This window comes from Theobroma cacao, chromosome 10 (assembly GCF_000208745.1).
Source record: "Theobroma cacao cultivar B97-61/B2 chromosome 10, Criollo_cocoa_genome_V2, whole genome shotgun sequence".
Taxonomy (NCBI): Eukaryota; Viridiplantae; Streptophyta; class Magnoliopsida; order Malvales; family Malvaceae; genus Theobroma; species Theobroma cacao.
Window position 1 is genome coordinate 2,775,559 of NC_030859.1, and position 26,413 is coordinate 2,801,971.

At 35.1% G+C, this 26,413-nt stretch overlaps 3 protein-coding genes across 5 annotated transcripts; all 3 read left to right on the forward strand.

The window, feature by feature from the left end:
* On the forward strand, positions 8,894 to 10,951 carry LOC108663587 (ankyrin-1-like). The gene is made up of 2 exons (XM_018128775.1): positions 8,894 to 9,631; positions 10,244 to 10,951. Exons 1-2 carry the CDS (start codon positions 8,894 to 8,896, stop codon positions 10,949 to 10,951), a joined length of 1,446 nt encoding a protein of 481 aa, XP_017984264.1.
* LOC18586209 (ankyrin repeat-containing protein At5g02620) lies at positions 13,898 to 15,554 on the forward strand. The gene is made up of 2 exons (XM_007009447.2): positions 13,898 to 14,562; positions 14,655 to 15,554. The coding sequence occupies exons 1-2, from the start codon at positions 13,966 to 13,968 to the stop codon at positions 15,549 to 15,551; spliced, it is 1,494 nt and encodes a 497-aa protein (XP_007009509.2). The 5' UTR covers positions 13,898 to 13,965; the 3' UTR covers positions 15,552 to 15,554.
* On the forward strand, positions 24,581 to 26,387 carry LOC18586210 (serine/threonine-protein phosphatase 6 regulatory ankyrin repeat subunit C). Of its 3 annotated transcripts, none has more exons than XM_018129259.1 (2): positions 24,581 to 25,208; positions 25,336 to 26,387. In XM_018129259.1, exons 1-2 carry the CDS (start codon positions 24,627 to 24,629, stop codon positions 26,158 to 26,160), a joined length of 1,407 nt encoding a protein of 468 aa, XP_017984748.1. In that variant the 5' UTR covers positions 24,581 to 24,626; the 3' UTR covers positions 26,161 to 26,387. The 3 variants fall into 3 exon arrangements, with proteins under 3 accessions (XP_017984748.1, XP_017984749.1, XP_017984750.1); XM_018129260.1 differs by having other exon boundaries at positions 25,387 to 26,387; XM_018129261.1 differs by having other exon boundaries at positions 25,469 to 25,601.

Sequence of the window (26,413 nt, forward strand, 5' to 3'; positions counted from 1 at the left end):
ATGTCTTCCACTGTTTTCGTTTTTTCCTTCACCTTACCCTTTTTCCTTTTCCTTTTTGCCTTCTTTTTGCCTAACTTTCCTGTTGATTTCACATAGTCAACTAAAACCACGTTATCTGAAAAGCCTCAAATTTTTGAATTTTCCTTTTAGAATGCTACCTTGTTTCTCCAAAAAGTGATCTAACCCCCTAATAAATTTTTCATCATCAACCTTCTGGATTGGCATCTTTCTTCCCCTTTTTCTTACATCTAAAAATGACCCAAACATTTCTTCTTCTCCCTCTAAAGTGTATCCTTTTTTTTGTTCCTTGAAAATTGACCTACTTCTAACAAAGTCCTCATATTTCTTATTTGTGTCTCTTTTTTTCTCGCTTGGCCCAGCTTCATCACATCAAAGTAAAATCCTTAGGCATTTACTAACCTTGAAACTCAAACTTTCATCTTGAGTCTTTTGCCCATTTCTTTTGGACCCAACCCTTGATCCAAATGACCCACTAATGCATACTTCTTTCCCCTTCCAAAATAGCCTACATTCCTCTCTTTTTTGACTAGGCTTATTCCTAGTTGGCATATTATTTTCCTCACATTCCCTTCCTTTGTTATTTCTGGCTTGATTCGAAATTCCCTCCCAAATTCCTTTTTCCTTTAAAATTTGTTGACTTGCTTCTTCTTTTGCCACTCTATTTTTGTTGTGTCTTCCCAATAAGCTAGTCCCTTGTCCATTCACTCCCACTAACCAGTTTTTTTCAATTTTAATCTTCACCCTCCATTTAGCCATGTATGCCCCATCAACAGTTAGAGATTTGACATCTGATTCAGACCTGTACTTCCCTTTGTTGTTCTCACTGCCCTTCAAGCCGAAGAGCGATTGAACTGTTTTGGTTCATTAACCACCCTTGCAATTTGCTGTTCAATGTACTCGTTTCAACATCAATGATGGTTGCTTTCGCCATGATCAATCTGTCGTTGACAACTATCTACGGGTATGATAGCACATTTTTTAAATTATCAACCTCAACTTTGATCATCGCCTCATTCAATCTCAATCTTTTCTTTGTTGACTGATCCATTTTAACGAATCTCCTTCTACTATTGCCAAGAGATTTAAACATTTTTTTTGTGCCAAAGGTACATTGGCAACTCTTTAATTTTCACCCACAAGATATACTTTCGATCATCCTTGTCCATTGAGTAAGGTTTTATCTGCTTAAAGTGAACTTCAAAGATCTTTGAATACTTATCAAGGAACATATTCATCATTTCAACATTAGCAAAAGTGAGTAACACATTTAAACCCCCCATTGGTCTGACACAAACCGTAACTCCTTCCATGAACAACATGCTCTGAACATGGCTATAGTAGAACGCACTTCTAAGCCTACCCATAGCATTGTGCCTGAGCCAACTTACTTCCTCCTCGTTGATATCCACCTCAATACTGCTCACCTTATTGCTTGGATTCCATTCAACCATGGTAATCGTATCACCCACTCTAGCTTCAACTTTACTATTACTGGCTACAATATCCTTGTATGATTTTTGTCTTTTGTCTTGTGCCTCATCTTTCCCCATTTTAACTTGGTTGACAACTTCAACCTTACTCTCCTTTATAGGGATGTTTGCTTCTTTAATGATGAGATATCTTCCATTAAGTTAAATGATCTGTCCTTGCTTGATGATTCGATTCAATTCTTCCTCTATTCGATATCGAACAAAGACATACTTTATGAGTTTTCTTCCATTCTGCCTTGGTATAAATAGATCGACAACAACCCCAAATTGATCAAAGAATTTCTTCAGGTCCTTCCATGTGAATCTCACACTTATATTGTTGACAAAAAGCTATGAAGACACTTTTCTTCCATCACAGAAAATCAAAATTTTCAGATCTCCATCGTGCTTCCACTACCTTCCTCTGTCATTTACCTTCCCAACCTCCTTCATGAAGCCTACAAGAATCCCACTGGTCACCCACTCTCCCTCTCTTAGATTCTGTCGCTCTTTCTCTTGCTGGATATCTTTCTCACTGTTTCATTTTTTTTTTCGTTTTCTTCCAAAGGACCCAATGAGTTAAGAGAGAAAAAGAAGATAGGCCATCAACATAACAAGTCTCAATCTAAGACGTTAGCAATGGGGACTTCTTGCATACAACAAGCAAAGGCACGGTTGACATTCAAACCCCTTCATGCATCAGTTTTTAAAGTAAAACTCACTAATATAAAGGCCAAGTTAATGAACAAGCCAAAATCTTAACATCATAGGGACATATTGAAGGTCCTTAATGCAAGCATTAAGGGATAATGTTGAAGCTAATGCTCACATGTACCCTAGTGGACAAAAAGCCAAGTGGAAATCCACCAAAAAACATGCACATCAATGAGTGTCTTTGACAATATTGAGGACCACTACGTGGGACTTTGCATGCTTATTTATCAACTATGTTTAACACTTGTAATTTGTCCTTTAACAAGTGTTCACTATGTGCTTCCTTATACCTTGTATATATTGTTAATGATGAATGAAAATCATTATGGTCTTCTCTCTTTGCTCATCCATGTTTTCCTTGCCTATAACAAAGGCTACATTACGCAACCATATCTCGACTTCTCTCGAAACACAACAGATCCTCTATTTCTTTGTTCTTTGAACTGTTTTAATCCTTTCTTGCAAATTTCGTTAGTTTTTAGTAGCTAGGATATTGCTGCATAATTTAATATCCCTAGCATAGTAGATTGGAGGATGATAGAGGTTGCTCAAACAAGAAACATTAACATCTTGTATGAATTAATCTAGGAAGATCTGTGTGTTTTAAAGTGTATTGATCAGGTGACTTTTCTTGATACACCTTTACATGTAGTAGCATATGCTAGGGTTGTTGATTTTGTGATGGAAATGATGAATTTAAAGCCATCATTTGCCAGCATGCTAAACCAAGACGACTTTAGCCCTATTCACCTTGCCTTAGAAAATGGACAAACAGAAATGGTATATCATTTCTTTGCAAGTGATAAAGGTCTTGCTTGTGTCAAAGGCAAAGAGGTCAAAAGTCTTTTGCATTACGCAACTAAACAAGGAAACCTTCTTCTTTTGGCTCAATTTTGATTGTTTGCCTTGATTGTATCGAGGATATAACGACTCGAAATAAGACTGCTCTTCACATTGTAGTACAATGCAATAAATTAAACGTTCTTGAAGTCATAGTGAAGATTGCAAACTGGCCTTTGAGGACTGTTTGTGACAATAGCAAAGTTTTGGGAATAAAAGTCCTAAACAGGAAGAACAATGATGGAAATACAGCACTACACTTGGCCTCGTTGCACAATCAACCTCAGGCATGCATGATCTCACATATTTTTTTTCTTTTCTTGGATTATATCATACACTTTCTTTGTCCCAATTCATTTATCTTAATTTGTTTCACATTTTAATCAAATAAACTCAAAATTTTCACATTTTAAATTCATAAGATTATATTTTATAAATAAAGGGCAAAATTGAGTTTTTGATTGAAAAATTTAAACGCAGACAAATAAATGAGAAAAGGAAGTAATAAAAGATTTCTTTATCCATTGTATTTAATTCATATGATTATATCATCACTTCGTTACATTGTATTCAATTTGTCAATTAAAATTGTTTTTTTTTTTATTTCTTTTGAACAGATGATGAAACTCTTATTAGAATGTAAAGTTGATAAAAACTTTATCAATTGGAATGGTTTAACAGTTATGGATATCTTACAAGATCAAAGCCAAGTTGAAAATAAAATAGTGTAAAGAGATTATACGCCATGCTAAAGGCTTAAAGGCTTCCTCAATCCCTCAAGCTCCACCCTTAGAAGTTAAGCTAAGATCAAAGCTGACATTTCATGAAAAAGTATTTGGTGAAGTTTTTTGTAAAATGTTTGATATCTTAGTTGAGCAGAGCAATGCTTTGCTAATGGTATTAGTTTTGATTTTAACAGCTACTTACCCAGCTACTCTTAATCCACTTGGTGGTTTTGGGCAGGGTGGTGGTGGAGAAACCTAATGGTTCAATCGATGCCAACGTCGCTTGTCAGCTAAGGAAATCAATGATGGAGGACCCAACTTCCAATCTAGGAAAATCAATTATGAGTTCAACTTCTTTTCTTCATTCCTAATACTATCACTGTTATTATAACAGCAGTCTTAACACTTGGCTTTCGCTCAATTATTGCTAATTGTATCACCACTCTCTATAAGTACCCTTGTTTTTATTATATTTTTGCATTCTAAGTTCAACATATTACATTTCACCAACCCCTCTATGTATTTTAATTTTTTTCTACTTTAACATTTTTCTCTTAGTGCTATGTGTCATAGTGCCTACGAGAAAACACTTCAGAAAATAAATTAAACAGTGAAAAGTAATTAGGCTTTTCTTTTTCTTAAAAAAAAGGTGGATTATGTTAGCCATACAATCGATATGCCATTGTTATTCTCAAGCAATAGTTGCAAGAGACTCCACTTAGCATGAAATCCAATTTGGCTGAAAGATAAACTATACAAAGATGGGCACTCTGCTCACAAAAATTGGTAGTTGTCCCATACATAACCAACCTAACAAAAAGGGTTCAAAGCTGCCTAAAACTAGAGCTAGCAATAGGCAAACAAAAGCAGCAAACTAAAGTATCCTCTCAAAAATGTCAGGAATTAAGCTATCAAAAGCAAAAACAAAGTGAAGATACATCTTAGTCAAAAACCAAGAATGCTCTTAACAAAAGGAAAAAACTCAAGATTCTTTGAAATCTTGAGATCATCCTAGTTAAAATCCGAAACAGGTTTGAAGAAGCTCAAGCACATGAGAATCCCCTCCCACGAAACCATCCACAATCGACCAGCTCAACCATCAACACTAGTAGAAAGGTGTCCACGTGCATTAAAGCTTCGCTACATCACCCTAGAACCATGAACAACAACCTAACGCAAGCATGGAGAGGTAGCGACAGCGCAAAAGCAGCAAGACATTAAAAGCAAGACAGGACGAAAGATCCACAAGGCTAGATCCCAACTATTCAACCAACAAGCTGGCTTAACAACACGGTCCAGTTCAACCGAAGCCAACATGTAAAAGACACCAAGGAAGGAAGCCCCTTTGACCTCGAAAACATAATAGGAATTTGAGTGGAAATGATCCCTTAATCGATCATCAAGATCGTGACACAAAATATTGGCCAATTCAAAGAAAAAAAAAGCACTACCCCAACCCTTTTTCCCTCTTTTGTACTTGTGAGCCTTCATGATTGACGTAGAATGCCTAGCAGATAATTTATTAGAGCAAGTTGAGTGTCAGAAGCCAAAACAAAAGCCTAAATGTCATAATGGGTATATGTATAATTTTAATGTTTTCTTTGTTTAAGTCAGAAGTTTTGCATAGGAATTATAGGTATAATAGAATTTCTCTTTTATTTAATTTACTTGTATTAGGACTTTAAGATAGTCGAGTTCTAATTAGGAATAGAACATTTATTTTATTTAAATCTTTTGTTAACTACTCTAGTTGTACTGGACAACCAGAAGTAGAGCTTTGTTAAGACTTGGGCCTATAATGCTATAAATAGGACCTTTAAGTTTAGTTTTTTAATCATGGAATAATATTACAAATTTCTTTTCTCAAACTTAAGTTTAAGCTTCAATATTTGAAACTTGGTTATTAACCTTAAAAGGTTTAGTCAGGTGCTAGTCTTTGTTTTCACGTTAACTCGCTGCATCAGTTGGTATCAAAGCGGGAAAAACTCCCCGATCTAATGGCAAGTGACCTAGCTATGGTAGACAACGATTCTCATGATGAAAATTAGGAAATTGAGACCTTGCCATCTGTAGTGCAAGATCAAAAGGTGGCATTGAGAGCTTTGGAGCAACGTATGGATCTCAGATTTCGACATTTGGAATGACGCTTAGAAGAAATCACAGATCAACTTGATGCTTTAGGTGTAGATGCCAACAAAAACCCAAATGACGAAAGATCACGTACCGGGGATGATATAACTCGTAACAGCTTGTAAGTAAACCTGTTCCTATAAACAGGCATAGACAACAGGTTTACATGGAAGATTCAGACGAGGAAGATAATTATTTTGCAAAACCTATGAGATACGTTAGATATGAAAGGAATAATTATGGTGGTCGAGATACCCACGATTTCAAATTAAACGTAAGTATTCCTTACTTTAATAGGAGTTTAAATATTGAAGATTTTCTAGATTGGATAGCGAAAAAATATATTTTTTTGAATATATGGCAATTTTAGAAGGAAAAAGGGTGACATTTGTTGCCAATGGATTGAAAGGTGGGGTTTCTACATGGTGGGAAAGATACAATCCAGAAGGAATCGTGAAGGGAAAACACTAGTTAGAACTTGGTATAGGATGAAGTAGTTGTTATAGAAGAATTTCTTCTTCCTAATTATGAGCAGATTTTATTCCAACAGTACCAGAAGTGCCATCGAGGTCAGAAAACTATACATGAGTATACTGCAGAATTTATAAGATTGGCATAAATGAATGACTTGAGAGAGATCGAAGGACAACAAGTTGCTAGGTATCTGAAGGGGTTGAAGCCAGTTATTAAAGACAAGATAAGGGTACAAGTATTGCAAACTTTATCTGAAGCACGAAATATTGCTTTAAAGGTTGAACTGATGTTGTAGGAAAAGAACAAACTTGATTGTGCTCACAATAATTACAATGGAGATAATGATTAAACATCCAACGACAAGAATAAATCAGTTCATGATAGTTCTACGTGTGGTGACTGGTACAAGGAAGAAAATGCAGCTAGAAAGCAGAAAGTGGCAGACGCGAAAAAAAGGGCAGAAAGTTGCCAATCCCTATACTAAAACCAATCCCAAGAAAGTGTTTCAAATGCAATCAACCTAGTCACAGATTCAGTGATTGTCCTCTCAAAAAAGCAGTCCATGTGGTGGAGCGAAAAGAAGAGCGTGATGAGATTTGTTGTGGTCTAAATAGGGATAATGACAAGTTGAGGATGATGATGATGGCCAAAACTATGTGGTGAGAAGAATGATGTTGTCTTCAAAACAGGAAGGTAATACTCAACGACATCAATTGTTTCGAATTAGGTGCGTTATCACTAACCATTTATTTGATGTGATCATTGATAGTGGTAGTTGTGAGAATATTATTGGTAAGGATGCTATGGAAAGTTTGGGATTTAAATCAAAGAAACACCCTAATCCATACACTATTCGCTGGATTAAGGTAGCAGAAAAGATTTATGTAATAGAATGGTGTAAGGTACCTTTTTCCATTGGTAACTACAAGGACGAAGTATATTTTGATATTATGGATATGGATGCTTGTCATTTGTTATTTGGTAGACCTTGGCAATTTGATGTTGCAGCGCAACATGATAGTACAGAAAACACTTATAAATTAGAGAAAGATGGCATAAAGTTTACTTTATTGCTAATGAAAGGAAGTGCCAAAACTAAAGCTTTTAAAGTGGAGGGTCGGAATGTCTTTACCCTTACTCATTCAGGGAATCAGATAGAGACTGCTTTCAAGGAGTCAAAGGAGGTTCATGCTCTAATTGTGAAATAGGTCTTGTAAATTGAAGAATGTCAAACATAGTAGAGCATCCAGAAGCAGTCAAACTGTTATTAAAAGAATTCAGTGAGATAATGCCAAAAGATTTACCTAACGGATTACCATCCATGAGAGATATTTAGCATGGTATTGATATGATTCCTAGTGCTAGACACAATGACAATGCATATGTTGTGGATTTGCCAGACACAATGAGAATTTCCAAAACATTTAAAGTGGTGGATAATTACCCATTTCATTCAACAGATGAACCCTTATATCCAGATATACAAGTTAACTCGAGGTCAAGTTTTTCTCAAGTGGAGGGGACTGACGTAGAATGTCTAGTAGATAATATTTTAGAGCAAGTTGAGCGTCAAAAGCTAAAAAAAAAACCCAAAAGTTATAAATGGGCATATTCATAATTTTAATATTTTCCTTGTTTAAGTTAGGAGTCCTACATAAGAATTATAGGTATAATAGAATTTCTTTTTTATTTAATTTACTTACATTAAGACTTTAGAATAGTCATGTTCTAATTAGAAATAGAATATTTATTTTATTTAAATTTTTTGTTAATTACTCTAATTGTACTAGACAACCAGAAGTAGAGTTTTGTTAGAATTTGGACCTATAACAGTATAAATAGGACCCTTAAGCTTAGTTTTTTGAATCATGAAATAATATTACAAATTTCTTTCCTCAAACTTAAGTTTAAGCTTCAATATTTGGAACTTGGTTATTAACCTTAACGGTTTAGTCTGGTGCTAACCTTTATTTTCACGTTAACTCACTACGTTAATTATTTACTTAACTTTCTGCAAAGAATGCTAAGAATGCACTAGGTAATGTGTATTTTGTATTTGTTAATTGTATACTGAAGAAGAAATGGTTTGGGCTTCACCCTTTGTGGCTTTAATTCCCTTTCTCTGTTTCTATAATAACTTCCTTTTCTATTTTCTCTGATTGATTTTTCTTCTTCTGAAAATTTTTTCACATTTGAAAGAGTCTTTTCGCAATCATGTCATTACCTTATTTCCAATGCACACGAAATTCAAGATAAACCATTTTTGGTTTAACAATTTTGCAGTTGACTCCCATTGTGTTCTTAATTAAGTTTGCTACTTTTATTTGAGTAGCATCTGCATGTAAAGCCAATGAGTTAGAGACAAGAATGTATAGCTTTTTGGTATATACAAATTGTTCTTTCGGAATCGTTAAGAATCTATAGGATCAATCTTCCAGTTGATTCGTCTGAGAAGTGTACGAGGAGAATTATTCCCATCACTGAAAAGATTCCACTAGAATCAATTTATAAAAAAATACGATGTTTCTCCGTAGGCAGCCGTCTCTCCTTGTATTCTTCGTCAGTGTCGTTGCTTCATTCGCTCTAACTGCTACAAATATGCGAAAAGCCTTGATTATTTTCATTTTTATTTATCTCACTAAGAAAGGGGTGAGGCTGGGTGCCATGAGTGAGAGGTTGAAGGGGGCTGCTCGAGCTGGAAATATTGATGAATTGTATACATTAATTCGGAGGGATGCATATATTTTAGAGCGTGTTGATCAGATGCCTTTTTCTGACACTCCTTTACACATAGCTTCAGCTGCAGGGCACATTGATTTTGCAATGGAGATTATGAATTTAAAGCCATCCTTTGCAATAAAGCTGAATCAAGATGGCTTTAGCCCCATTCACTTGGCCTTGCAGCAAGGGCAGACAGAGATGGTGCTTCGTCTACTGGTAACTGATAAGGATCTTGTCCGTGTTAAAGGGAGCGGAGGAAAAACTTCTTTGCATTATGTAGCTAGCGAAGGAAACCTCAGTCTTTTGGCTCAATTTCTACTGCATTGTCCTAAATGTATTCAAGATGTGACAATCCGAAATGAAACTGCTTTGCACATTGCGGCGGAAAACAATAACTTAGAAGCTCTTCGAGTCTTGGTACAGTCACTTAAGAGGACTAACCTTTATGGTAAATCCTCAGAAAAAAAGCTCTTGAATTTCAAGGATAAGGATGGCAACACAGTATTGCACATAGCTGCATCCAACAATCAACCCCAGGTATAATCTTAAATACCCTAATTTCTTTCATTGTATTTTGAGTAGAGGTCAGATCAGGTACTAATATAGCAACTCTACCTATTAGGTGCCCTGCATTAATTTCTTTGTGTACACTGTATTGATCATATAAATAACATCTGTAGCATAAGCCCCTCGGCTTAAAAGCAATACATCAGAGACAAACACACCCTGCCATCGTCAACTTGCATCACAAGAGTAAACCCCCAATTACATCATGCATATAATCCCCAGAAAGTCCCCCCAACAATAAACAGAATCCAACACAATATACCACACAGCCCAAGTTACAGGCCTCTCAAATAACCACCAGCAAAAAAAAAAACCAAACAAAAGACAGTCCCAATGCATATTATCATCAATAGTCCAATGCTCCACACACATAGTAGGTAATCCAACACAGCCAGACCCTAATGCACATGTCAACAAAATAAGCTTCCAGACCTCAACCTGCTGTGCACACAGATGAATTTATATGAACAATACAAACATTTATAAGTTGTTAATTGTTATACTACAAATATAGCTTAGTTCATAAAACTATAGTGTTTTATATGTCAATTTAATTCGGTTTTATAAATATCTATTATGCAGATGGTCAAACTATTGATAAAATGTAAGGTTCGTATAAACAAGATCAATTCAAGGGGTTTGACAGCTCTTGATATCTTAGAAAGCATGAGCAATGTTGACAACAGAGAGAGTCTGGAGATTCTACGCCATTTTGGAGGCTTGAATGCTTCTGCGACTCGTAGACCTCCACCCTTACATGTGATGTTAGGATCAAGGATCACACTTCTTGAAAACGCATTTGGTGAAGTGTTTCATGATATTATCACTATGTCAGCTGATAGGAGCAATGCATTGCTAGTAGTATTAGTACTGATTTTAACATCAACTTACCAGGCCGCTCTGAACCCCCCTGCTCATTTTTCTGGGGCTTCTACCGTCTCTGGCGCCGCAAATAACACTTCCACCGATTCCACTGTGGGGAAATCAGTGATGAGATCAACTGGTTTTCTTCTCTTCTACATCCCAAACACCGTAGCTTTTATCATCGCAATGATCCTAACACTTGGCCTTCTTGCAATTGTTGCCAGTGGCATCACTACTCTTCTTCTAGTGCCACTACTTTTATTATATTTTTGCCTCCTGTCTTCCACATATGATATGTCTCCAGCATCTGGCCGTATTGTTCTTTGGTTTTGTTTCATTATTAGTTTGCCGGTAGCGCTGAGAGTCATAGACCAAATAAAAAGACTTGGGAAACATTTGATTCAGAAGGAGATACCACTACCTTAATAGTTGAGATATGTATACCAGGAAAGTATTTGGTTGAAGGATTAGAAATCCAAGCATCAATGAGATGGATTAAATGGATCACCAGCGAGAATTTACTCTGCTTATTTGTCTCTTTTGTTTTGGGGTCCTCGTATTTGAGGATTTTATTTTAATAATTGAGAACTGTTTGACTTTATCCTTGATTGCTCCTACTATTTCCTTGTATACATTATTCTCTATTGCTTTTTATTCATTTTGGATAGTAATATGATTGTTTGCCAGACTTCAAAAATAGAATTCATATATACAATCATACCTACTTTTAGGGATTGATTATTTAATTTTGATAAAAATAATAATTTGATCGCTAACATTTATAAGTGTTATTGTTTTGATCACTCAACTGTTAAAAGATAATGAACTTTCACACAGTATTCTATGTCAGTTATCTTGCCATGTGGATATGTCCACGTTGTAATTAAAATTGTTTTTAAAAGTTTTAAATTATATTTTAATTCCTTTGTTTAATTTTTTTTTGTCACGAGGACATGTCTATGTGATAAGAATAATTGACATAGATGGTCTCCACATGGTAATTTCAGTTTGTTGTTTCTAGTGACACTTCTTTTTCATGTCTAATGCTATGGGGTCGCTTCTTTGTGGTGTTGAGTGATGCTGCTGCTGCTTAGATGATCTTTGTGCTAAGCATGGTTTGCATTGCTGTATATCCTTTACATAGATATCAATGATCACCATAATTACAAATTTAATGTTCATTGAAGCTCTCTCTCCCTGTCTTATTTGGGTGGGTACTTATATCCATGCATTTGGCTTGTGAGCCTCTCTCTATCTCTTGTTAGATGGTGAAACTTTCATGTTGGAGGTTTACTTCCTTATGTATTGATCTTTTCATGATCAGTTTCCCTTAGAATATATAAACAAAATATCACTTTGATTGAAAAAAAATTATTATTTTTGAATAAATGGCGACGGAGGAGTTCAAGACCATTTAAAAATCAACTTTACATTAATAAAATAATTAAATAATAAATATATGTACATGCCCCAAGTTCCAAATAATTATAAGGGTAAAAGACATGAGGAATAATAACTCATAGGACCTCAAATAATGTTAAAACTCTCAATCAGAAAGAAATTGAGTGATTTATATACTAACAATTCAATATGATTATTAATTTATGCAATTGAGTTTGCTTCATTTGCAAATAAAGTAATTCAATATGATTATAATACAAATCTTATTATTAATTAATAAATATAATTGATAAAAATAAATATAAAATGACAGTTTAAAAGTATAATCAATAAAGAACTTTAGTCCAAAAAAATTTATAATGGGTGGTAAATTTAATTAAAAAAATGTAACAAATATATTATTTTCATGAGTTAATTTTTACATATTATTAATCTTTTGATTAAATTTTATTTGGGTTTTAATTTTCATTTAATCATTACCTACTTGAGCTAAACAATCCAACATAGGTCTTGATCTAGTTCAAAAAGAGAGAGTGTTGACTTAAAAGGCTAAAGCCGCGTATTGTTACCATTTTTGCTTGGAAGTTTCTTTGACAAAGACAGCTCCTTCAATCAGGAAAGCAATATGTTACGTACGAGCAGAGTTAGAATAGGGACCAAAGTTTAGTACTTGGAGGTTTCACATGATCCTCCAGTGAAATTGGTGGAAGTGATGAAGATCATAAATATTTCATCGATCACATTGACATTCAAGTGTTCCCCGTTGTGCTTTGGGCACAAGAAAAAAAAAAAAGAAGAGAAGGCTACTTCAAACTTTTACATAAAATATACTAAAACTCCACTTGTTAATTTGATTTTTAAGTAATGATAAAAATTTAAGTGCAAATAAATATTATATTCCTCAAGATGTTCCCCTCGATTCACACAAATATCAAGATTTTTGAATGTTATAAATATGTGAATCCTCATGTATCTCCAGGATGTTTCTCTTATAAACATATTCATCTAGATGGCAATGATTCTCCAGTAACTGTATGGTGGACTTTACCTTCACCAGGTTCTCTATGCCACTAAAGTCTTCGCCAATCAGGTTGAAGACTTATCATGGCATTACTGGTGATGGAGGAATAAAATTTCCTTTTAAAAAAAATATTTTTGTTTGATTATATTTTTATTATTTATTTTTATTTTTTATAGAAACTAAAAAATAAAAAAATAAAAGTACCAACAAAACAAAAACTATTTAAATCAGTAAGTCCTTCACTAATTTTTCATATTTAATTGTTTTTATTTCGTGAATGGATAAAGTTTTGATTGTCATATGAATGTCCGGCAAAGTGAGAGAAATTGTCATTAAATTTGAGGAGGAGGAGGAGGGAGGAAGTTAGATGTCTACTGGCCGTCCAAGTAATGGTTGAGGTAGACCGATGAGTCTCACGTGTTTGACCAAATTAGGCAATTTTTCTTACTGGGTAATTTCCTTGGACCTTCCAAAGGTGCAGGGGATTTCCATTCCTATCAAGAACCCTGGCCATACCCTCTTTATTACTTCTTCTACGTTTCCATTATTTATTTTATTTATTATCATTATTTACCTCTTTTTATTCAAACAGTCAATTTCATAATTTATATTATTTATTATCGTTATTACCTCTTCCTATTCAAACAGCAATTGACTGACCAAAAGAAAATTATTTGACAAAAGAAGCGTGAAATAAATTACGACGTGATAACGCGTAATCTTTTATTAGACACTAAAAAATGAGTGGTAATGAAAATTTTGATTTTCCGAATAGCCATCAACTTCTTATTACTCCGTCCATTCTCATTGAGTACACCAAGGAGTTCGCACATCTCGCTCAGTGCTTTAATTCATCATTTCAGGCAACTCCTCTAAGGGTGTTATATATATTGGTTCTGTTTCCTTTCTATATTATCCTTTATTTCTTTATTCTTTAAACTGCTCTAATCTTTTCTTGCAAGTTGCATCGGTTTTCAGTAGCCTGGATATTGCTGCATAATTTATTATCCCCAGCATAATGGATTGGAGGATGATAGAGGCTGCTGGAACTGGAAACATTAACGTCTTGTATGAATTAATCCAGGAAGATCCATATGTTTTGGAGCGTATTGACCAGGTGCCTTTTCTTGATACACCTTTACATTTAGCAGCATGTGCTGGGCATATTGATTTTGTGATGGAAATGACGAACTTAAAGCCATCATTTGCAAGAAAGCTAAACCAAGTTGGATTCAGTCCCATGCACTTAGCTTTGCAAAATGACAAAACCCAAGCAGTGCTTCGACTCCTAAAGTTTGATAAAGCCCTCGTTCGTGTCAAAGGGAGGGAAGGCCTGACTCCTCTGCATCATGTAGTTGGAACAGGAAACCTTGATCTTTCCATCCGGTTTCTTGAGGCTTGCCCTGAGGCTATTGAAGATGTGACTGTTCGAGATGAGACTGCTTTCCATCTTGCAGTCAAAAACGACATGTTTGAAGCTTTTGTAGTCTTGATGGGGTGGCTCCTAAGGAGCTGCCATGAAGCTGCCCAACGTTGGGAAAACGAACTACTGAGTTGGAGGGACATTGAAGGCAACACTGTTCTGCACATTGCAGCTATCAGAAATAGACCTCAGGTATGGTAGCTATCTCATTGACTCCAATTAACTTATATAATGAAAGAGATCTAGTTTTATGAACATTAATTTCGTGCTTTTCCAATTATCAGGTGGTAAAAGTGTTGCTGGAAAATTTGAGTCAAGACCAAATCAATGCCAAAAATTTGGAGGGATTAACGGCTCTAGATATCGTATTAGAACGCCAAAGGAATGAAAGGCAAGTGGATAATAGAGAGATTATGGATATGTTAAGCAAAGCCGGAGGATTGCGTGGTTCCTTGCTTCCCAAAAATCCCAACTCTTCAATCAACATCAATTCATTCAGATCAAAGATTTCATATTTTCAAAAATTTGCAACCATGGCAGCTCGTGGAAAGAAGGGTATCTCAAATGAGATGCGTAACACATTTCTAGTAGTGACTGTGCTAATTATAACAGCCACTTACGATGCCTCATTAAATCCTCCTAACAAGGGTGACAATCTTTTATCCGAGAATTACCAAGTCTCTAGTTTTCCCAGACTTTCGCACAAAACAAATCTTCCTACCGGTGGCCATAATCCTCCGCAGGAATTCACAGATTTAATCGATGTATCTTCCATGTTTTGGTTATACAACACTTTAACCTTTTGGGTGGCACTGGGTTTAACAGCATATCTCCTCCCAAGTCGCACAATCTGTTTGTTTCTTCTCATAACACTTTCCCTTTTCGGCTCCTGTTACATGCTTTTAGTAGCAGTCGTCTCATGGAAACTGCAATACCTTATTTCTCCTAAACCTTTACACTTATCGTATCATGCTCTGTCCATCGTTAACTACAGCTTGTCAACGTTAATAGCTGTCCTGGTGGCTTCCCGGATTGCCGGTTATGTTTTCTGCAGATTTGTACCCAGAAGAAAGATTTTTTGCCTCGTACAACTTCTTTCCTTTTTGTCTATTGCTTCTTGTATTGTTACTCCAGCTGTGCTAAACGTCGAATTCATATTAAGGTCTAATTTCTTCTTGTGATCATCATGTAATAGTTATGTTCTTCAGCTGTTTGGTTCCTTCGTTTCTGCCGGGCATCTTGAAGGGGGAGTCTTTTATTGTATCTAGATTAGCAATGATTTCTTGTTTTGGTTAAGCTCAATTTAAGTTTGTGAAGTTCTATTGCTTGGCTCTGGAAGAATTATCTGGATTTGACCTGGTTCTCTTGATGGAGCTTGGATGAGGGTTTATGCCCACTCCATGTGTTGATACTCAGCTGATGGTTCACCCATGTATTTTCTGGGTGGAGGCATTATCTGTCTCAACTATGTTATTTTTTCTTTACAGGATAGAAGCATGTGCTCTGTTGTATATGGAGGGATATGAGCTTACGTACTCTTTTCTTGTTATAGGTGGATACTTAAATCCATGTATTCGGCTTGTGAGCCTTTCTCTGTCTCTTATTAGGTGTTGAAAGTTTCATGTTGGAGGTTATACCTCCTTATGTACTGATCTATTTATAATCAGTTTCTCTCAAAAAATATAAATAAAATTTCACTTTCATTGAGATAAATTTTTTTTTTTTCAAATAAATGGTGACGGAAGAGTTCAAGAATATTTAAAAGTTAATTTTACATCAATAAAATAATTAAATAATAAATATATGTGCATGCTCCAAGTTCCAAATTATAAGGCTAAAAGACATGAAAGATAATAACTTGTAAGACCTCAAATAATGTTAACACTCTCACTTAGAATGAAATTGAGTGATTTATATACTGGCAATTCAATATGATTATTAACAAATGCAATTGAGTTTGCTTCATTTGCATAAAGTAATTCAATATGATTATAATTCTTTCTCACTTATAACACAAATCTTATTATTAATTAATAAATATAATTGACAAAAGCAAATATAAAATGACAATTTAAATTAAAATATTATCAATAAAGAACTCTCATCCAAAAAAATTATAATAGTCAGTAAATTTAATTAAAAATGTAATAAATATATTATTTTCATGAGTTAATTTTTACATATTATTAATCTTTTTATTAAATGATAATTGGGTTTTAATTTTCATTTAATCATTTCTCGTGTAAAAAACTTCACCTACTTGTGTTAAGAAATGAAATTGTAATATTCTCTATATATTTACTTTCTTAAGTTAGTGTAAATCAAACTCCACTAAAAGTGGATCACGGATTCTAAGGCTTAGAGTTGGTCAAAATTGATTGAGATATATGTGTATATATTTTTGTATGCTGTTAATGACAAACACATTCAACCAACTCCCTATTATTCCTTCTCCAAGTTTGCTGTTTATTTCTCAAGAAGTCTACTGTTTATTTTCTTAAGATGGCATCAGAGCATATGTTCTAGGGCATGTTCACTTGATTCCTTAAAAAATTGCGAGTAAAGATCAAACCTCATCAGAAAAATCCCATTCCAAAAATTCAAACACCAACACCAACAGTTTCAATATAGATCTATCAAACCCATATTTTATTTATCATTCAGATCATTCCAATCATTAGCTCGTTCCAATCAAATTGAGTGGCACCAATTATCCGTCCTAGAGTAAATCTATGATTCATGCTCTCACAGCCAAGAACAAAATTGGCTACATCAATGGATCCATTGAGCCACATTCAGAGACAAATCAACCAATAGAATATGCTCTATGGAATCAATGCAATAGCATGATTTTATCATGGCTTACTCATTCAGTAGAACCCGATTTAGCCAAAAGGGTAGTTCATGCAAGTACTGCCCAACAAATGTGGGAAGATTTTCAAAGATCAGTTCTCACAAAAGAATGCACCGACAATCTATTAGATCCAAAAATAGTTGGCTTCTTTCTCACAAGTTACCATGACAGTTTCAACCTATTTCACAAAACTCAAGGTGCTTTAGGGCGAATTAGATACATATTGAACTCTTCCTACATGCAACCAGATGAAAGCACATAATGAACAAAGAGAAGAAGATCGCTTCATGCAATTTCTCATGGGCCTCAGCAACACCTACAATGTTGTTTGCTTAAACATCTTCATGATGTCGCCGCTGCTTAATGTGTGTCAAGCCTATTCTCTCGTTATTCAAGATAAAACGCAACGAAAAATGACATCTGAACCAATTGAAAGTTTTTCCATCGCTACTACAATTCAGAGTCATCCAAATAACTTTTCGAATAAATCCAAAGACGAGCACTGTGAGCACTACAGCAGAGAAGGTCATACAATTGAAAATTGTCGGACTATAAAATTCCATTACAAATATTGTGACAGAAAAAGTCATACTGAAGACTAGTGCAAATTAAAAAATGGCACATGGGTTCCTAACAACCCAGGAGCCCAAGGTAATCGACACAAACACCCACGACAATAGCAACATGGGTTTCAAGGAAGTGCATTGAATTCGTTTCCTACTGCTAATGCAATAGAATCTTATCAATCTACATAAGGGGTCCATTCACAAGACAATAATAACTCTCCACATGCGCTTTCCACAAACCAACTTCAACAAATTGTTCATTCCCTATCTAAGATGACCCAAAATCATGCTCCCAATAATAATGATGCTTACGCAAATGCTGCAGGTTTGCCTCTTTTTCTAAGTACTTCAATTATTTTTGTATTTACTAAGCCTTGGATTTTGGATAGCGGAGCTATCTAACCACATTGCTTCTGATTCCACACTTTTCACTCAAACAAAATTCTTATTAATACCCATTGAAAATTTACCCATTAAGTCTTTTGTCTTAATCACTTCCACCGGCACCATATTGTTTAACTCTCAATCACTTCCATTGGCACCATACTGTTCAACTCAAATATCACCTTAGATAATGTTCTATGCCTTCTTTCTTTCCATTTAAATTTGATATCTGTAAGCAAACTTACTACTGCTTTAAACTGTTGTGCCATTTTGTTTTCGACTTTCTATGCTTTGCAAAACTTGACTATGGGGAAGATGATTAGCTCGGGTAAACAGCATGGTGGTCTCTATTACATGTTTTCACTACAACAAACACCTGTCTTTGACCACGTTTCTCCACCCTTAAATTTGTGGCACATGTGTCTCGGACATCCATCATCGTTTCATCTTAAATTAGTCTCTTTATTATTGTCTTCTCCTAATATCTCTTTTGATAATAATTGCACTATTTGTCCTATGGCTAAACAAACTAGACTTCTATTTCCTTCAAGTTCCATATCAACTCATGCTCCATTTGATTTGTTGCATTGTGATATTTGAGGTCCACACAAAGTGCCCACATATTCAAGGGCTCGTTTTTTTCTTACCATATTTGGCGTCGTTGCTGGAGACATGTTTACTCTTCCACAAGCACCTAATCCTCTTAAGAGTGCCAATGAGATAAAGGACAATGAGGAAGATGACGATAAGGAAGAGGAGGAGAACTAGAGCTTCACCAGATTCATCCAACCATCAGGAGAGTATTCTTGACCTCTCTTTTATTTTTTCTAACATTGAGAACAATTTTTAGTTTCAGTTTAGGGGGTGAACTTTTTTTCTTTTTTTTTTGTGGTGAATATTCTTTGAAAGTTTTAGATTTAATTTTATTTGCATGTTTATCTAGATTTATAAATAAGTTAGGATTAGTTGGTAAATGAATTTATTATTTGCTCGAATTTTAGGAATCGAGAGTAAAGTTGTGTCAATTTTTTCTATGATTTCCCTAGCCAATGATGATAACTAGTTGTCTTGAATTCTTAGCTTTTGGTGAATAAGGTTTTTGTTTGGATTCATCCTAAATGCTTTTGTTAAATATCATTGTTAGGATGTGATTTTCATAATTTTGAGTACTATATCTTTTACTTTGAATTATTGTGAATATCTAGAGAAGGTTCATATTGATGTGAATTTTATATTATGTCATGAATTCTTGAATTTGTTTGATTCTTTCTTAAGGTGAAATCTTAGGCAATACTTAGTTAGGGAGATGATTTAGGCTATCTCTGGACTAGTTGAGCCTAAAAAGCCAATCTTGTTAAATCTTTATCCCTAGTTTACTCCTTTGAGCTTAATTTCCCTTTTCTTTGTTTAACTACATAACAACTGAGCCTAGCCTTAAAATAAAATTTTCAATTTTGCAACCATCACTCTTGAGCATGTATATTGTTTTAGGAAATATAAATTGAGCTAAATATTGTAAAAGTTGGAAAGGTGATGTTGATGTGAAAAAAAAAGGTTCAAAATATTAAAAGTCAACCCACTACCTACAATACAAAAAAAAATAAGTTTGAGAGTGTGACATTGTAAGGAAAAAAAAAGAGAAAAAAAAGTGTTGAATGAAAGAAAAGTTCAAATGTGGAAAAAAAGGTGTATTAGGAGAAGGAAAATAGAGCTATATATATAGGTCCTAGAATAATTATGTGCTTAGGGTGATTTATGCCACATTATTATCCTTTATCCATACATTACAAGCCTATTAAAGTCCTATTGATCCCTAGCTTTGTGTTAGTCTACATTAGTGAAGAGAAAAATGAAAAGTAAACCTATAAAATTCATGTCCTAATTTGAAATTTGTGTTGGCATAAACTCATCCAAATGTCATGATATTCTTGGTAAAAGATTTCACACACACACATGGAAATCCATTCGAAAATGTGCTGGCATTGGAATTGAAACATGAAGTTGAATTATACTTATATTTTTCCTTGGGTTAATTATTGATAGACATACTTTTGAGGAAATTATGTGGAATCATTGAGCTAGTGCACTTTATCTCTAGTAGTAGTAACTATATTTATTTTGTTTTCGCTATCTAAATTTGATTTTTGTAGGTTAGTCTCTTTTCTATGTTTTGCTCGAGGACTAGTAAATCTTAAGTTTGGGGATGTGATAAGTCTATGATATAGAGTTTTTTGGGCTCAATTTTGATAGTAATTTAATTTAGTTATCGTAGTAATGCATAGAAATTAGTAGGTTTCATTTAAATAAATTTAAATTAGTTAATTGAGATGAGTCAATCTAATCTTAGTTAATTTTATGCTTAATTTGGTGCTAACGTGATTAAGAAAGGTTATTATTGATTTATTTATAGTTTTGTAGGTATTTAATGAAAGAAGAATTTTAATGGAAGAAGGAGAGCAATTTCAAGGTGTAGACTTTCACTACATATCTCAATATTTTGACCATAACTCTCTCTACAGAGCTCCAAATGTGATTATTCTTAAACTATTGGAAATTTTTTAAAAAAAAAGCTACAACTTTTATGTTTACCACTTCTCCCAATTCAACCTGAAAGGTAGTTAAAAATCTTATCAAATCTAAAGCACTGCAACAGTCCTAAAGCAATTACGATTTCTACTAATTAATGAGTCAAGGTCGTGGCTCACGTAGTCTGATGAGGAAGCTCTTTGTTTATTTTATTCTGTTCTTAATGCTTCTGGTTGCCTGATCCCCAATTAGATTGAATTGGAAACCTAGGTTAAATATTGACGAAAGAGATTTAGGTAAACCTTGAATAGAATAGCGTATAATTGAATGCACTTAGTTGATTAAGTGATTTGATTTGCATATAGAGTAGGCATACACCTATAAGCCATACATAACCAGTATTAAAGTACTAACTTAATGAATTTGTCTTTAATTTAATTTGCATAGACATATAGTAAATTAATTGAGAGAGATATTTTTATGAGAAACTCGACAGAAACTTGTAAATAATTTAGGACTCTAGGTTAACAACTTAATCCATTAAACTCACTTAAGAGAGAAAGATAATATTCAGATGAAGTATTGAGGGACGTCATAATCCTAGGTCTAAAAGTCAATCAAGTTTAAAAAAGTAATTTTGCTGAGAAATTTATAATAGTTTTAGTTTTTAAGGTTTTTTTTTTTTTTTAGTATTTGGATAAGATTAAGGTGTGTCAATTTTAGTACTTAACAATACGAATTAAAACAAATCTCTATGGGAATGATATTCTATTTTATCACTATATTACTTGTTAACGATATGTGCGCTGACATGAGAAATTAACATGATTTTGCAAGGTGCACCTGGGTATTTCTCATGCAGTATAAGTTTGAAACTCAAAATCTTTTATAGTCTTTTATTGCTTTTGCTCATACTCAATTTCATGCCTCAATTAAAGCCATTCAGGTAGACAATGGCAAAGAATTCCTATCCATGAGAAATTTCTTTCAATCCCGTGGCATCAAATATCAACACACTTGTGTTTTCACTCCATAACAAAATGGAGTAGTTGAACGCAAGCATCGCCATATTCTAACCGTAGCATGAGCATTACGCTTTCAATCTCACTTAACCTTCACCTTTTAAGGAGAATGTGTATTGACTACTGTCTACCTTACTAACCTATTATCATCACCACTATTATCTTTTAAATCACCTGTTGAATTGTTATACAATCGTCCACCATTACTTGATCACTTGAAAATTTTTGGTTGTCTGTGTTATGCAACTATTGTTCATCCTACTCATAAATTTGATTCCCGTGCCAAATGTTGCATCTTTGTTGGATACCTTGTTGGTCAAAAAGGTTGCAAACTTTATGATTTGGAGACTAAAATTTTTTTTGTAAGTCGTGATGTCAAATTTTCTGAAACCACCTTTCCTTTTATTTCGACTACATCAAATCCCAATTTAGTGGTGCCATATTCTTCTCCTAACATCACGGACAATTGGCACTCTCCACCATCCATTTCCATGGACATTCCATCATCTCAACCTTAGCCAACTGAGCCACCTAACATACATGAGCCCACGACCCCCATCCACTCACCTCCAATAGAACCCACTGTAGTTGTTTCCACCTCTTCATGTCCTTTAGCCACTTCCGTCCCTCCTCTGTGACGATCACTCCATTCTAAACAACCTACGACATGGCATAGAGATTACATACTATCAGCATAAGTCAATCACCGTACCACGACACCAAGTTCTGCACCAAGTACTTGATATCCTCTTTCCCATTTTCTTTCCTACTCCCGTGTCTTTTCTACCCATTGTACCTTTTTAGCTAACATTTCAAGTCACACTGAGCCTCACTCCTATGCTCAAGCTATCCTTAATCCACATTGGCAATAGGCAATGAATAAAAAATTAGAAGCACTACAACAAAACAACACCTAGAGTTTGGTCCCCTTTCTTGATGGTCATACACCTATCGACTGCAAATGGGTTTACAAAATCAAATATAGGTCCGATGGCACCATTGAGCATTATAAGGCTCATCTTGTTACCAAGGGATATACTCAAGTTGAGGGCATCAATTATCAAGAAACTTTTTCTCCTACAGCCAAACTCACTACACTTCGTTGTCTTCTCACTATTTTTGCTACTGAACATTACTTTACCTAACAATTAGATGTTCAGAATGCATTTTTATATGGTGACCTGCATGAAGAAGTATACACAGAGCCTCCACCTGGTATTCGTCGACAAGGGGAGAACATTGTATGTCAACTTAACAAATCCATTTATGGTCTCAAACAAGCATCAAGAAATTGGTTCCTCACTTTTCAGACACCATTCAGAAAGTTGTTAATCAACAATCAAAGGCTGATTATTCTCTTTTCACCAAGGCTAAAGGTACTTCATTTACTGTAACCCTCATATATATGGATGACATACTTCTCACAAGAAATGATCTTCAAGAAATTGAACATTTCAAAAAGTTTCTTCTCAAACGCTTCCGTATCAAAAATCTTGGAGACTTAAAATACTTTCTAGGGATCGAATTTTCTCGTTCAAAGAAAGGCATTTACATGTCTTAAAGGAAATATGCACTAGATATTTACAAGATTCAAGACTTCTTGGTGCACACTCAGACAAGTTCCCAATGGAACAAAATTTGAAGCTCACTCCCACAGATGGAACATTACTGAATGATCCAACTAAATGCAGATGACTAGTTCGTAGATTGATTTACTTTACCATCACCGACTTGACATAGTCCATTCCATTCGAACACTAAGGCAATTCATGCATGAGCCTCGAAAACCTCATTGGGATGTAGTTATACGGATCCTCAAATATATCAAAGGTATTCCAAGTCAAGGTTTACTATTTTTTTCCACAAACAATCTTGCTTTGAAAGCTTTTTGTGATTCAGATTGGGGAGGATGTCGTGCCACAAAGAAGTCAGTTACGGGATACTGTGTTTACCTTTGAAATTCCTTTATCTCATGGAAGTCTAAGAAACAAACCAATGTTTCTAGATCATCAACAGAAGCCGAATATCAAGCTATGGCTAACACATGTTTGGAGCTGACTTGGCTACGCTATATATTACAAGATTTAAAGGTCCCACAAGTAGCTCCTACACTGTTATTCTATGATAATCAAGTAGCTTTGCACATTGTAGGGAATCCCGTTTTTCGTTAACATACAAAGCACATTGAAATAAATTGTCACATAATTCAAGAAAACTACAAGCCAAAATGATTAGGCCTTTATATGTACCAACGCGCTTCCAATCAGCAGATGTATTTACAAAAGCCTTGGGAAAAGATCAATTTGTGACACCATGTAACAAGTTGGCACTTAATGACATTAACTCTCCAACTTGAGGGTGAATGTTAAGAAATGAAATTGTAATATTTTCTATATATTTATTTTCCTAAGTTATTGTAAATCAAATTTCACTAAAAGTGGGTCACGGATTCTAAGACTTAAAATTAGGTAAAATTAAGTGAAATATATGTGTATAGATTTTTATATTCTGTTAATGATAAACACATTCAACCAACTCCCTATTATTCCTTCTCCAAATCTGCTGTTTATTTTCTTAAGAACTTGAATTAAACAATCCTGATCCAAGCGTTGACTTAAAAGGCTAAAACCGTGTGTCATTACCATTTTTGCTAGGAAGTTTCTTTGACAAAGACAACTCCACCAACCAGGCAAGCACTATGGTACGTACAAGCAGATTTGGTCTCACAAAAGCAGAGTTTATGGGGCTTGCGTGTTTGACCAACTTAGGGAATTTTTCTTACTCGGTAATTTCCTTGGACGCTCGAAGGGGCAGGGGATTTCCATTCCTGTCAAGAACCCTGACCACTCCCTCTTTATTACTTGTTCTACATCTCCATTATTATTGTAAATTGGCTCTCCTGATATGGATGAAAGCTTGAGGAGGGCTGCTCAAGAAGGAAATATTGTTGAATTATATGCATCAATCCGAAGAAATGGAGATGTTTTGAGGCACATAGATGAGATGGAGTTCGTTGACACTCCATTACACATAGCCGCAGCTCAAGGGTGCATTGATTTTGCAATGGAGATAATGATCTTAAAGCCCTCGTTAGCTAAAAAGCTAAACCAAGAAGGCTTTAGTCCCATTCACCTTGCAGTGGAAAATGGGCATAAAGAGTTGGCGGTACATCTCATGCAAAATGATAAAAGTCTTGTCCGTGTCAAAGGGAGGAAGGGTGAGACTCCTTTACACTATGCAATAACTAAAGAACAAAACCTTGATCTCTTGGCGAGATTTCTGGAGGCTTGCCCTGAATGCATTCGAGATATGACGACCACAAACCGGACTGCTTTACACATTGCAACGGAAAGCAATAGGTTAGAAGCTCTTCAACTCCTTTGCCGGATGCTTTGGAAGAGTGATGATTGCGGAGATGTGGTGAACCAGAAAGACAGGAATGGTGACACTGCCTTGCACATGGCTGCGCGCAATAATCAATCGCAGGTCAGATCTCATCCCTTCTAAATAATTTTACTTATAGTGAAAAAGAAGGAGTTCTTTAATTTGGGATTGTATTTCATAGTCAATTGATTGTGGCTTTTATTTATGTCTCAAACTCTTAATCAAACAGATTCTCAAACTGCTACTAAATTGCAAGGCTGATAAGTTTGCGACTAATCAGGCTGGTTCAACGGCACTGGCTGTTGCATACGAACTTAATAACAGAGAGAGCATTAATATTCTGCGCGGTTGGTCAACTGCAGGAGCATCAAGCTTTCGATATAAGCTGCGAAAACGAATGTCCAAGATTGTGACAAAGGCATCAGCAGTAATTTTTCAAGGTATGGACGGAATATCAAGCGAGGACCGCAATGCCTTACTGGTAATTTTAGGATTGCTTCTAACAGCTACCTACCAAGCCAGTATTAGCCCGCCTGGTAGTGTTTGGCAAGGTGATCCTTCCTCAAACTTCACTTCCACTGGAGGATATGATAAAAAAGAACCGGGAAAATCGGTCATGAACGAAATTGATTTTCTTATTTTCTATATTCCAGCCTGCACTGTCTTCATAGTATCGTTTTTCCTAACATTGGGCCTCCTTAAACCTTTTCCCCGTGGTTTCAGAACTGCCCTTCAAGTACTACTTGCGTTTCTTGCTATATCTTTCGAGGAAGCAGTATCTTTCATAGCGCCAACTTATTTAGCGTCTCTAGTCATCGATACGCTTTCGCTGTTAGTTTTTATTTCAATGATGTTCATGTGTATTGCTTACCGGGTATCAAAACTTAGCGTTTTAATTCTAGGATGCTGGTTATACCCTGGTCTGTTTGATTCATTAATGACAGGATCCTATTTAATTCTAGGGTGTTGGTTAGTCCTCGGTCTATATGATCTCTTTTGGATACGAGCCGTTGTAGTTCTAGGATGCATTTCACTGATTTCAGTAATGCTTTAGATATATTACATCTGGACGACAGTTTCTACAGTATCCTAATTGGTATTAGTTGGTTTGTTTCTATTTTGGATATATAGATGTAATGTGATGAGAAGGTGGATTGACATGCCACCCCTCACGATGTATAGACGCTAACGCTGAATGAAGCTCTAAAGATGGCCGCCACTGCATCTGCATATTTCCTATTTCAGTTTTATATATCTATTTGTTGTACCACTAATAAATTCAATTGCTCTTACATAAGATCTTCTCT